The sequence below is a fragment of the Callorhinus ursinus genome, unplaced genomic scaffold (genome assembly GCF_003265705.2).
Source record: "Callorhinus ursinus isolate GAN/ISIS: 27379988/994484 unplaced genomic scaffold, GSC_fseal_2.0 scaffold54, whole genome shotgun sequence".
Classification (NCBI taxonomy): Eukaryota; Metazoa; Chordata; class Mammalia; order Carnivora; family Otariidae; genus Callorhinus; species Callorhinus ursinus.
Genome location: NW_027397116.1, coordinates 5,891,454 through 5,904,519, shown reverse-complemented (window position 1 = coordinate 5,904,519; position 13,066 = coordinate 5,891,454). Strand labels below are relative to the sequence as shown.

At 39.8% G+C, this 13,066-nt stretch overlaps 1 protein-coding gene across 2 annotated transcripts in view; it reads left to right on the top strand.

Moving 5' to 3' along the window:
• MARK1 (microtubule affinity regulating kinase 1) overlaps positions 1–4,461 on the top strand; it is a 114,239-nt gene extending 109,778 nt beyond the window's left edge. Inside the window, exon 17 of one of the 2 annotated variants that reach the window (XM_025892194.2) lies at positions 1,838–4,461. In XM_025892194.2, the coding sequence (XP_025747979.2) occupies positions 1,838–2,192 (355 nt within the window). In that variant the 3' untranslated portion in view covers positions 2,193–4,461. The remainder of the gene's footprint in view (positions 1–1,837) is intronic. The other variant, XM_025892192.2, reaches the window with a different exon arrangement.
• The last annotated feature ends 8,605 nt before the right edge of the window (positions 4,462–13,066 follow it).

Below are 13,066 nucleotides of genomic sequence, written 5' to 3'. Positions count from 1 at the left end.
GTCATCTCAAGGTCACCAGGTGACCTTGGTGGAATGGAAGAAAAACTGATTCCTGGTTTTTGCTTTTCAGCTCATCAGCTCTATGACCTTAGAAAAAGTAACGTCAGTTTCCTAGCCATCAGTTCTGTTTTTAAAATGAGGGTTCAATCACGTGTTCTCTTGGGTCCCTTGCAGCCCTGGCATGCCGATTCCATACCTGGGGTTGTACATGTGGTTCTGATAAACGACTCTCATGAGATCTGCATGCCCAAGGAGGCCTGTGATGCAGTGGCTTAGAGTCCGTGAGCAAAAAGAAAATGATAGAGAAGACAGTGAAATAAACAGTGTCTTATAAATTTATTTTCTCTACTTCTTCCTTTTCTGATTTTCTCAAACTTGCATAGTTTGCAGAGCTTTGGGCTCAGGGACCTAGGAATGAGGAGGAAAACATATAAATGTATACATAAAAATTCATATATACGAATATATGTGCAAATATGTATTATATGATAATATTGACATAAAGTGTATATATGAATACATATATACATAAAAACAAAATGTTTTTATCGTAGGTTATAGACTCCTTTCAAAGTATATCATTTTTTCTTTAAATCACATATAAGTGAGCTAGATTAACAAGTTAAAATTGCAACATCTCTATTTGGAAAATTGCTCCACAAATTTAATTACAGGGTCTTCTGAATCATAAATAATCTATTTTACCTTTCTGTGATTATTTGAAATAGGTTTTCTGGTTCTGTATTATTTATGGGAGACCTACAATAAGGACAATTCAGTAAGGTTGATTCACTTAACAAACATGTGTCCATCAGCTCCCATGTGCCCAGCACAGTTCTAGAGGCCTGAGATAGACCAGTGAGCAAAACAGGCAAAACTGTTTGGTCTCCTAGAATTTACAGTCTAGTGGTAGAGTCAGACAGTACGTAATAACTGTAATACATAAATGAATTAAATGGTGTATTAGGGAAAAAATACTATATTAGAATGTAGCAAGTGCCGTAGAGGAAGCACTAGAGCAGGGTTGGGGGGGGCTGGGGGGCCCGAGGGTGGTCAGGCTAGACCGCAGGCAGAAAGTGAGCAGAGATCTGAAGGAAGTAAGGGCGTGAGCCGTGCGGCTCCCTGAGGGGAAAGCCTGAAAGCAACACAGCCCACACATTCCGAGGAACAGCGTGGAGGCCAGTGTGTCTTGAGAGGAGGAAGCGGGGAGGAAGATGGTACGAGATGAGGGGTTGGAGGTAGGAGTGGGGGTGTGGGTCACATGGAGCCTGGCAGACTACGTTAAGGATCTCTTTAGCAAAATGTCGAAACCCCGAGAGGGCCTGACGTCTACACCTCCACGTGCGCTATGACCTGACGCCTTTACTCCCTGGCAATACAGCGCCCTTTGTCAGCACGGTTGGGTGTAAATAACCCCTGTAGCCATTCCTACTAGCCTTGTCCCCAGTCCTTTTGCTACCCAAAAAAGGTAGGGAAAAAAAGGGAAATTTATATTTTTTAAAATGTGTATTTATAAGTACAATGCCAGCGGTTTCTGTTTCTGTAAATGTACAAAAAATGGAGAATCTGCTTTTGCAGGGAACTGACAAAGTGTTAAGTTCTTCACTTTCAGCTGTAAACTTGTTTCCCACAAACAAAGCCAAGGCAGATGGCGTCCCGGGGTCTGTTTTGGGGACAGCAAGGTGACACAAATGTTTGTAATTACCTGGAGGGAGTCTATAAATTGGGTAGATTCATTAGACACTGAGCGATGACCGCTTAGATTTCACGTGTGCTTTGATTTGTTTGCTGAATGGAATTGTTGTTTCCGTTCCCTCCCTTTGCCCTCCCCTTCTAGAAGTACGTCAGGGGAGCCGAAAGAAAGAGACAAGGAAGAAGGTAAAGACTCTAAGCCACGCTCTTTGCGGTTCACGTGGAGTATGAAGACCACTAGCTCAATGGACCCCAATGACATGATGAGAGAAATCCGGAAAGTGTTAGATGCAAATAACTGTGATTATGAACAGAAAGAGAGGTTTTTGCTTTTCTGTGTCCATGGAGATGCTAGACAGGACAGCCTCGTGCAGTGGGAGATGGAGGTCTGCAAGTTGCCGCGGCTGTCCCTGAACGGGGTCCGCTTCAAGCGAATATCTGGGACATCTATTGCCTTTAAGAACATTGCATCTAAAATAGCAAATGAGCTTAAGCTGTAAAGAAACTCAAATTTACAGGATCAGGGAAGATACATCCACATATGAGGTACAGTTTTGAATGTATTGGTAATGCCTAACGCGATTGGCCTGTGAGTCTCCCCCCCATGTAGAATTCGCCCTTCATGCAATAAGGACATACATAGTTAGGGACTGGACAACTGAAGTCCGTGTGAAGTATACTAAGTATCTGTAGCTAAAAAAGTAGGTTTCACATGTACAGGTAAGTATATTGTGTATTTCTGTTCATTTTCTGTTCATAGAGTTGTATAATAAAACAGATGATTGCTTAAAGAACTTGTATAGTTGTCTAGATTTCTGCACATAAATGTATGTTTGGCGCTTTCAGTTGGAGATGTTCTTCCCTGTTATTTACATTCTGGTGGGTTTTTTAAATTCTTACCTCCATCATGCAATTTTGAAAATTGTGTCCAGAATTAAAAGTGCACAGAAATAGTCTTTAAAGTTGTAGCATGGACTTTTAAAAATTATTTTTAAATCCTATTTAAATTTAAACCAGGAGCTGATAAATAGATCAGCTTTACTGTACACAGAATTATTCCTGCTTATCTATGCTCTTCTCCTTGTTCTCAGACAAGGTGTAGTTGAGAAAATACAAAATGTTTACAGTATTGGCATTTAGAGTTTTTAAAATAAACTACATGAAAATATTAATAGCTTTGCCTTGAGCTAGCTAAGAAGTGCTGGGGAAAAAGTTAAACCTGTATCAAATTTCTTTTAAACTTTAAAGTGTTTTCTGGCCCACTGCTAAATGTAGCAGCAAAATTAAAAAGAATCAATACTCCATCTGGCTATTATAAATGTAAACTGTCACTTAGGTTTGCTGCCTTCTGAATACCGCAATGTAATTGTGGAAATAGAATATCGGGACTGTCTCATAGCACAAACTCATCTTTACAGTGTTGATCAATGCATCAGTTAAGAAATAATACCACCTCAGGAACTAACTGGCATTGGGAACATTTACCAATTCTCCTCCCATCCTTTTCACCTGCCCCCGACACAGTAATATCTGTAAGTACTTAGGAGACTTTTGAGCAAAACCTACTATTTATAACAGTGTATTATTGATTTACGCTTACGTGGTCGTTGAATTTGTTCCCATGTAACATGTTTGTTTTTAATATTTTGCCAGATTTCTTGTATTTATTCCACATTGTTATGCCTATAATGTGCAGCTTTGTAATTGGGCATTTGCCTCCTTTTCTTTCATAATTAGTGATATATGCGATGTAAAACCACTAGGAAAGGTACATTTTAATACTTGTTATTTTTTACTGAATTAGCCTTGGAGGTTGACTGTGCAATGTTATTTAATGTTGTAATTACTGTAATATCAACATATGGGCCCCATCTGCACACTCCTGAGAAATGGAAAAGTGTATTCAAATTTTATCAGTTCAAAGGAGAATAAAGCTGTGATAAATACTGTAATTCTAACCTACATCAGAAAGCTCTACGTGTAGGTGATGTGCCATTCCGTAATGGCACCCAGACTAGGGTGAATTTTACATTCTGTACTGTACTGTGACGTAGCTTTCCTCTGTAACAGTTCTGTTCTAAAATGAAGTGTATTTTTGCCTTAGCAAAGGGTGGTGTTTGGAAGAAAAAAAAAACTGTGTAGCCCCTTTTTAACCTAGTGTTCATTCAGAAAAATTGATGCAAATCTTTATTCACTTTCACTGGTGCACACTGAAATTTTACTTGAACAGTTCTCATAATAAAGCACTTGTCTTCTGCTCTTTATCAGAATGTGAATTACCTGTTTTTTAGCACAAAAGTATTCTGTATGGGGAGTTTATTTCATGTGTTCTAAATTTAGTTGGCAGGGGGTGAAGCTATGTAGGTTTTCAAAATGTCATTATGATAAGAAAAATTGACTCTTATGGGAATTCCTAGCATCAAAACACTTAAAAAAAATTTGCCATCATGCCTTTTCTAACGTAGAAACTGATGGTTTGGTTTTTTTTGGTTTTTTTTGTTTTGTTTTGTTTTTGTTTTTGTTTTTACATTTTCTCACTCTGGTTAACTCTTACATGTTTGTGGCAAGGAATTTTACTTCAATATTTTTTATGAACTAAAAATGAAATCTTGATATTCACTTCAGATTTTCCCATTTTATATGACAACATAACTATTTTTAGAAGAGTTAGAGGAATTTTACAATATGTTTGCATAAATAAATACCACTTATATTCACTGGCTATGTGATATCAGGGTTTCCTTGGCTTTGTTTAAATATTATTTGACATAACATCCCTAAAATTCATTGTTTTGTAGAGACCAGGATACAGTATTGAATTTTGATAAATAAAAATTTGACAAATAATAAAATGAAGTATACTTAAGAATCTTGACCCAATAATATTGTCTAAGGTAGGATTTGATTTAAAACCTGAAAGACCTTGGGGCCCCTGGCTGGCTCAGGTGGTGGAGTATGCGACTCTTGATCTCAAGATCGTGAGTTTGAGCCCCACATTGGGAGTAGAATTTACTTTAAAAAAAACAAAACCTTTTGTGAAGTGATTTGCACCAACAGAATCATTTCACAATGTGGGCAAGAAAAATAACGTGATGAGTGAGACACCAATTTACTGTAAATAAGTGAGCCCATTAGAATGTATACATTAATCACAGTGGTCTCTGCCTTCGTTTTTAAGTCTGTCACAGTACCCACTGTGTCTTTTTTTTTTTTTAAAGATTTTATTTATTTGACAGAGACAGCGAGAGAGGGAACACAAGCAGGGGGAGTGGGGGAGGGAGAAGCAGGCTTCCCGCGGAGCAGGGAGCAGGGAGCCTGATGCGGGGCTCGATCCCAGGACCCTGGGATCATGACCTGAGCCAAAGGCAGACGCTTAACGACTGAGCCACCCAGGCGCCCCAGTACCCACTGTGTCTTAAGACCTATGAAAGAATTGTGAAAGGTGGTTCCTACTTCTGAGATTTTGGTCCATTTTGGAAAGACAAAACGTAAGACCCACAAAACCATAAAAAGCACACCCACAGAGGAACAGTGAAAGTGCTCAAGCAAGCACAGACAGTAGCTGCCATAGGAATTCAAGGAAAGGTGAGTTTTGCATAAATAGGAGAAAGACCTTTTGAGGATTTGGGGATGGATAAAATTTAAGAGGCAGAATGGAAATGATCTTCTAGGAAGGAACGTGTGAGAAAAGGCTTGTAGCTAGTAGTGGCTTGTAAGACATACGTTAAAAATGCACCACTTGGGGGGCACCCGGCCGGCTCAGTTGGGGAGTGTGTGACTCTTGATCTCGGGGTCATGAGTTCAAGCCCCGCATTGGGGGTAGAGTTTACTACCCCAATACCCCAATATATAAAATTAAAACAATTTTTTTAAGATTTTATTTATTTATTTGAGAGAAGGAATGAGAGAGAGCACGAGAGGGAAGAGGGTCAGAGGGAGAAGCATACTCCCTGCTGAGCAGGGAGCCTGATGCGGGACTCGATCCCGAGACTCCAGGATCATGACCTGAGCCGAAGGCAGATGCTTAACCAACTGAGCCACCCAGGCGCCCCTAAAATAAAAAAATTTTAAAAACACCATTTATTCTAGGGAGTGGTAGGATTCACATAGGCTGACAAATAGCAGGTTATGTAAAGCACAGATCAGTAGCCTCAGCTTGGACTTGACTTGTGGTTAGAGGGGAGCCATTAAGAGGCGTTACAAGCCAAAGAAATACTGGTAAGTTGTGTCTAAAAGAAGAGCAATTCGTTAATTTAGCAACTTTGTTGAGGGCTACTGTACATCCGATTCTAGGGGAAACAGTAAAAAAAAAAAAAGAAATTTGTGGGCTGGTCGAACACTAGAGCCAGGGAGATCTTGTCAGAGATCTTTTCAGGATTAAAAAGGGTGAAAGGAGTATATTTGAGAGACATTTCAAAGAGGATGGATCAACAAGATGCCAGGAGTGGAACATGCACTCTAAAAGCATGAGCATGTGATTCAGGTTTCAGCTCGCATAGCGAGACTTCCACTTCGATCTAACACGGATAACAAGATCCAGAGTTACCCACCTCAAACAAACAAAAATAGACAAGTATATGAAATAACAGATGCACGCGGTGTTTTCATTTTGATGAAACGTTCTCAGGACATTGGCTATCAGTCAATGAAGGACGGTGAACCCCGAGAGAAAACGGAAATAAATCCTATGGTCGACCCAGCTATTTCCCTTGAGAGAGTTTCCGGGCTGTGGCACAGGGAGGGGGAACCTAAGTAGAACCTGGTGTCTGCCCTCATTAAGGAGCCAGAGCTGAGAAACCAGGGAGATGAAGACAGATAGAGTCTGGAGGGGAGAGAGCTTTGCGAAAGCCTCAAAGATCTGCAGAGATCAAGCATGTGAGAAAACTGCTTAGGCCCGCGAAAGAGCCACCTGGAAGTGTTAGAACGATTGAACCTCCTACGGAAGTCTCGTCCTTTCCAGCCAGCCCTAGTGAAAACTCATGATTCCTGGGTCAGCGGGTATTCAGAAGTTTTGCCTCAGTAGTGGAAACTTATTTGGGTCCTGTGTAACAAAACTTAATTATTCAGAAGGATAACTGAGTAATTCAACTATGTCCTGGAACAAAGTGTGAAAATAATTAATAGGAATGTAAAATGGGCATTCACCAACATGGTTTAATATTCACAGTATCTAGTAGCATCCATTCAAAAGTTTTCCTGCATGCAAATATGAGGGAAAATACGACCCTTAACGAGGAGAAAAAAGTCAGTTGACGCCAGAAATGGCAGAGGTGATAGAATTAGTAGACAAGGACATTGAAACAGTTATAATAACTCTATTTTGTATGTTCAGAAAGCTGGAGAAAAGATTAAATACATTAAGTAGAGATGTGAGTGGTATAAAATAGCACAACCCTGACATCTTGAAATGAAAACTACAATTTCTGAGAAGAAAAACACACTGGATAGAATTAGATGAGACATTGCAGAAGGAAAGGATCGTGAACTTGAAGACATAGTGATAGAAACTATCCAAAATGAAACAAAAAAACAGCTGAGAAAAGATGGACAGTGCATCAAATGAGCTAAAGGACAATGTCAAGCAGCCCAGTGTTTGCCCAGAGTGCCTGAGGAAGTTGAGGTGGGGAGAGACACTCAAAGATATGAGGGCTAGATTGTTTCTAAATTTGCTAGAAACCATAAATCAACAGACCCATAATGTTTAACAAATTCCAGGATCAAGAAACATGAAGAAAAAGATATCAAGGCATATTAAATGTAATTGCTTTTAAATCAATGGTAAAAAATAAAATCAGTGATAAAACAGCAATTTAAAATAAGCCACAGAGGGGCGCCTGGGTGGCTCAGTCGTTAAGTGTCTGCCTTTGGCTCAGGTCATGGTCCCAGGGTCCTGGGATCGAGTCCCCACGTCGGGCTCCCTTCTCCGCAGGAACCCTGCTTCTCCCTCTTCCACTCCCCCCACTTGTGTTCCCTCTCTCGCTGTGTCTCTATCAAATAAATAAATAAAATCTTTAAAAATAAATAAAAAATAAAATCAGCCACAGAAAAAAGACCTATTATGGAAAGAGGAACAAAGAAGAGAATGACAGCAGACTTCCTGTCAGACACAATGTGAAACAAAAAACCAGTAATGGAAAAAATAAAACTGTCAAACTAGAATACTCAGATACAATCTTTTTCAAAAACAAACATGAAATAAAGACTTTCAGACACACAAAAGCTAAAAGAATTCATCACCAGCCAACCTGATAGCGTAAGAAATGTTAAAGGAAGTCCTTCAAGCAGATGGAAAAGTATGCCAGATGGGAATCTGCATCTACGCAAAGGAACAAAGAGCCAAATTAACAACTATGTTTAGAGCAAAAATAGTAACAATGTTATCAGATTTGTAACATGTAGAAGTAAAACTTACATGAAAATTAGCACAAAGATCTGAAGATTTTTGCAAGGTTCTTTTTACCTTATGTATAATGGTAAAATAGCACTTCAGCATAGATTTTAGTAAGTTGAAGATGTATATTATAAACATTTTTTAAAAAACACTGAAAATATACAGTGGAGTTACAGCTAATGAAAAAAAATGAGATAAACTAAAATTAAAAAAACAAAAGACAGGGGCGCCTGGGTGGCTCAGTCAGTTAACCATCTGCCTTCGGCTCAGGTCATGATCCCAGGGTTCTGGGATGGAGCCCCACATCGAGCCCCACATCAGGCTCCCTGCTCAGCGGGGAGTCTGCTTCTCCCTCTCCCACTCCCCCTGCTTGTGTTACCTCTCTTCGCTGTGTTTCTCTCTGTCAAATAAATAAAATCTTAAAAAGACAAAAACAAATGGAACAAAAGAACAGATAGGAAAATAAAAAACAAACAGCAAGTGGAAGCTTTAAACCCAACCATATCAATAATTACATTAAATATAAACGACCTAGGGGTGCCTGAGTGACTCAGTCAGTTGGGCGTCCAATCCTGATTTGGACTCAGGTCATGATCTCAGGGTTGTGTGGATCAAGCCCCATGTTGGGCTCCATGCCGGGCATGGAGTCTGCTTGGGATTCTCTCTCTCCCTCTGCACCCCCAACACTAAAAATTAGGAGATATATATATATATATAAAGCCCCAACTAAAAGGCTGCAATTGTCAAATTTTTTTTAAGTTTTTATTTGGGAGAGAGAGCGAGAGAACACAAGCAGGGGTAGCAGTGAGGGAGAGGGAGAAGCAGCCCCCCCCCCACTGAGCAGGCTCAATCCCAGGACCCTGAGATCATGACCTGAACCCAGGCAGCCGCTCTACTGACTGACCACCCATGGGCCCCTGTCAAATTTTTTTTTTTAAGCTATATGCTTATGAAAAACCCACTTTAAATATAAAGACACAAATAAGTTAAAAGGATCAAAGAATGGTGAGCTACCTGGTTTAGAGGTAAAATAATGTTTGCTTTCAGGCTTAAAAATCCCAAAGTCATAGAATAAAAATCATCAAGCTTAACCACTCTATTTCACAGATCAATAGATTGCACCTCAGTGCAATAATTTAGATGCCCGCTGAGGTGGCAGGCTCAGAATGGAGATGTTCTGTAGACAGGAGATATGAATTGTAACCTGGGTAAGAAGCTGGTAAAGGCTTATTTGGGTGTTACCAGCAATATGTGATCAGGAAATGAAATAAAGAGTATGTAATTATAGTCTAACGATGGGTGCTTGGGGAAATAGTAAGTAAATTTGTAGATGTTTTCAAATGGGAAAATCATAAACCTGTGTCTATGGGTTTGGAAACATGAAAAATGAATTCCTTATAGTAGATAATTCAATATTTTTCTTTCTCTAAATTAATGTTCTGAATTGTTCTCAAAACTTAGATTATATATTTTTATAGACTCTAGTCTACATGACATAATTTTTTGTAAAGTCACCACAGCTAAAAGTTAAATTTTTTTTTTAATTCATCTCATGGGTCTCTAACTTCATTGCATTTTCTGTGTATGTAACTGAACACCACAGTACCTTTTTTTTAAAGATTTATTTATAAGAGGGTAACCAGGTGATGTGTATGGAGGAGGGCACGTGTTGTGATGGGCACTGGGTGTTATATGCTACTAATGAATCACTGAACACTGCATCAAAAACTAATGATGTACTATATGTAGGCTAACTGAACATAATAAAATTTTTAAAAAGATTTATTTATAAGAGAGAGCGCGCAGGAGCAGGAGGAGGGGCAGAGGGAGAAACAGACTCCCCGCTGAGCACGGAGCCTGATGTGGGGCTTGATCCCAGGACCTTGAGATCATGACCTGAGCTGAAATCAAGAGTCAGACACTCGACTGACTGAGCTGCCCAGACTCCCCACCATAGTACATTTATGAGTATAAAGCAAGAGGTATGGGAAGGAGGAAGATAACATGATGAGGGTGAATTATCTGAGGGAAAAAAGTGAATTAAAAAAAAATTACAGCTAGTACATCAACTTTTTCCAAGGCTCTTAGCGCATACACCACACACACACACACACACACACACACACACACACACACTGTATAATATGATAATAAGCCCCCAAACCCATTTGTAGATATGGAATCCTATGTAAGAAACATTATCTTGTGTCTTTAAGAAAAATTTCTACGTAGGTAACAAAAGCTCTACCATATGATGACTGCAAATAGACATGTTCTATAAAATTTCCTAAATAATTACCTCATTCAGCTTACACTTAGTAGTCTGGTGGTAACATTTTTGAAATATAGACCAAATGTGGGGAAATGTCATTTCAATCTTGATATTTTTCTGAAAAAGTAATTTTAAAAGAAAGTTTGGCGATACTCACTTTGAAAATTGGAATATGGGGGCGCCTGGATGGCTCAGTCAGTTAAGCATCTGCCTTTGGCTCAGGTCACAGTGGCAGGGTCCTGGGATCGAGCCCGACCTTGGGGTCCCTGCTCAGCGGGAGCCTGCTTCTCCCTTGGCCTCTGCCCCGCCCCCTGTTTGTGCACTCTCACTCACTCTCTCACTCTGTCTCTCAAATAAATAAAATCTTTAAAAAAAAAAGAAAATTGGAATATGAAGTTGAAAAGAACTGGCTTTTGAGAAACACTAGTTTCAGATCATTTTTCGGTAAGTCATGTTTTAACTGAGATGGTGCCATGGAAATAGTAAAGCAAGTAAAACCATAGAAAACCCCACATCTTTAATGTTTGTGAGAAATCAAATTTCCTGAAACATTTTATATAATGTCCAACTCATGGTCTTTCCATATATAAGCAAAGCCAAGTTCATTGTAGGCTCTCAATGCTAATATTACCAAAGTGGAACCTGAGTTATGTTGAGTTGATTATTTTTTCTTTATCCCATCAGTAGTTAAATCATTCTATATGAGGTATTCTGAGGTTTGATATCATTGTACCCACTTGGGACAAATTTTTCAGCTCTAATTGTAATTTGTACAATTATCGTTTCCATGCCTAGAGTAACTGATAATAAACTTAGTCCAAGAATCAAAATACCATGGATTGAAAGGGCTCTCATGATGCTGGATCTCCTGTGGGCTGGCTCCCAAAACTGGTCATACTGCTGCTCCTTCAGCAGCAACAGGGACAAGCCCAGCCGGCCCTAAATACTCACAGGGCCAGACACAGCACAAAGACCATTGTCCCAAAGCACTCTCCTCTCCCCCCTCACCCCCCCCAGCTCCATCCTACAGCAGGAGATGCTCGAAGCACAAGTATGTGGACAGTTTATGAATCTGTCTGTATGTCCTTTAACCACTTACAAGTCTGATGAGGCTATTATCATGGAGCCCACTCTTCCATGTTTTGATTTTGCCAAATATTTAGCTTAAATCAAGTATACTTTCCATGATGCTCATTAATAATAACATTGAGAAAGGAAGGAGGAGGAGGGAAGGCTTATCTACCATGTTTTTGTTAGTGAACCCATGCTTATTGTTCATAACTATCTTTCATTTGCAAACATTTTTCTAGAAATCAGTGTTTACCTGTTTTGTCTGTCCCTTGGCGCCTCCCCTATTTGCTCAGTTTTGCAAAGGACACTTATAGCAATTTAGAAAGTTTATCCCTCAAGCTGTTCCTGTGCCCTTGAATGTTATTTTTCCATCTGGGAGTCCTAAAATAATTCAGAGGGGCAATAAAAATAATCTTATACTTCTCTTGTTTAAAGGAATAATAAAATGTTTTCATCCTTTTCTTATAAAAGTGACCTGTTCAATGAAAATTTAGAAAACAAGGCTGGGTCTGGTTCAAGATGGCAAGGTGGGAGGATGCTGAACTCACACGCTCCCTTTGACACACTGAATCTAGAACTACACATTGAATAGTTCCCTCTGAAAGAAAACCAACAACCAGCTGAGCGATGCCTACACATTGGGTGAAAAGCCCCATACACCAAAAGGGATAGGAGACATTGAGACAGAGTTAACAGAGTTAACCCCACTCCCTGCTCTGCGTCCCACAATCAGAAGGAAACTCTGCTTGTAGCTTCTCCCTAAGAGGCAAAGAGTTGGAAAACCACATCTGGCACCCCAACTTTTATGACCCGAAATCATAAAACTCATAGAAGAAAACAAGCAGTAAGCTCTTTGACATAGGTCTTGGTGAGGACTTTTTGGATTTGACAACGAAAGCAAAAATAAGTGGGACCACATCAAACTAAAAATACATACAAATACATACAAATGGGCAACAGGTACATGAAAAGGTGCTTAACATCACTAATCATCAGGGAAGTGCAAAACCACAAGGAGATCTCACCTTACACGTGTCTGGAGTGGCTGTTATCAGGAAGATGACAAACGCTGGCTAGGATGCAGAGGAAAGGGAACCCTTGTGCATTGGAGGGGGGAATGCAAACTGTGCAGCCACTATGGAAAACAGTGGAGCTTCCTCAAAAAATTAAAAACAGCCAAGACAAGGTGACAACCTCAGTATCCATCAGTGGGTTAATGGATAAAGAAAACGTAGCAGATATACTGTGAAATAAGTCAGAAAGACAAATACCGTTATGATCTCACTTGTGGAATCTAAAGAAAGAAAAGGGAAAAAAAAAGAAGCTCATAGATACAGAGAACAGATGGGTGGTTACCAGATTTGGGGGGGGGGGACAAAATGGGTGAACGTAGTGATAGGTACAAAGTCCCAGTTATAAAATACAGAAGTAAAAAAAACACGTCATGGAGATACAATGTACAGAATGGTAACTGTAGTTAAGAATACTGTCTTGTGTATTTGAAAGTTCCTAAGGGAGCTGATCTTAAAGTTCATTGGGGCCCTGGGTGGCTCAGTCACTTAAGCTTCTGCCTTGGGCTCAGGTCATGAGCCCAGGGTCCTGGGATGGAGCCCCACGTCGGGCTCCCTGCTCCGCGGGGA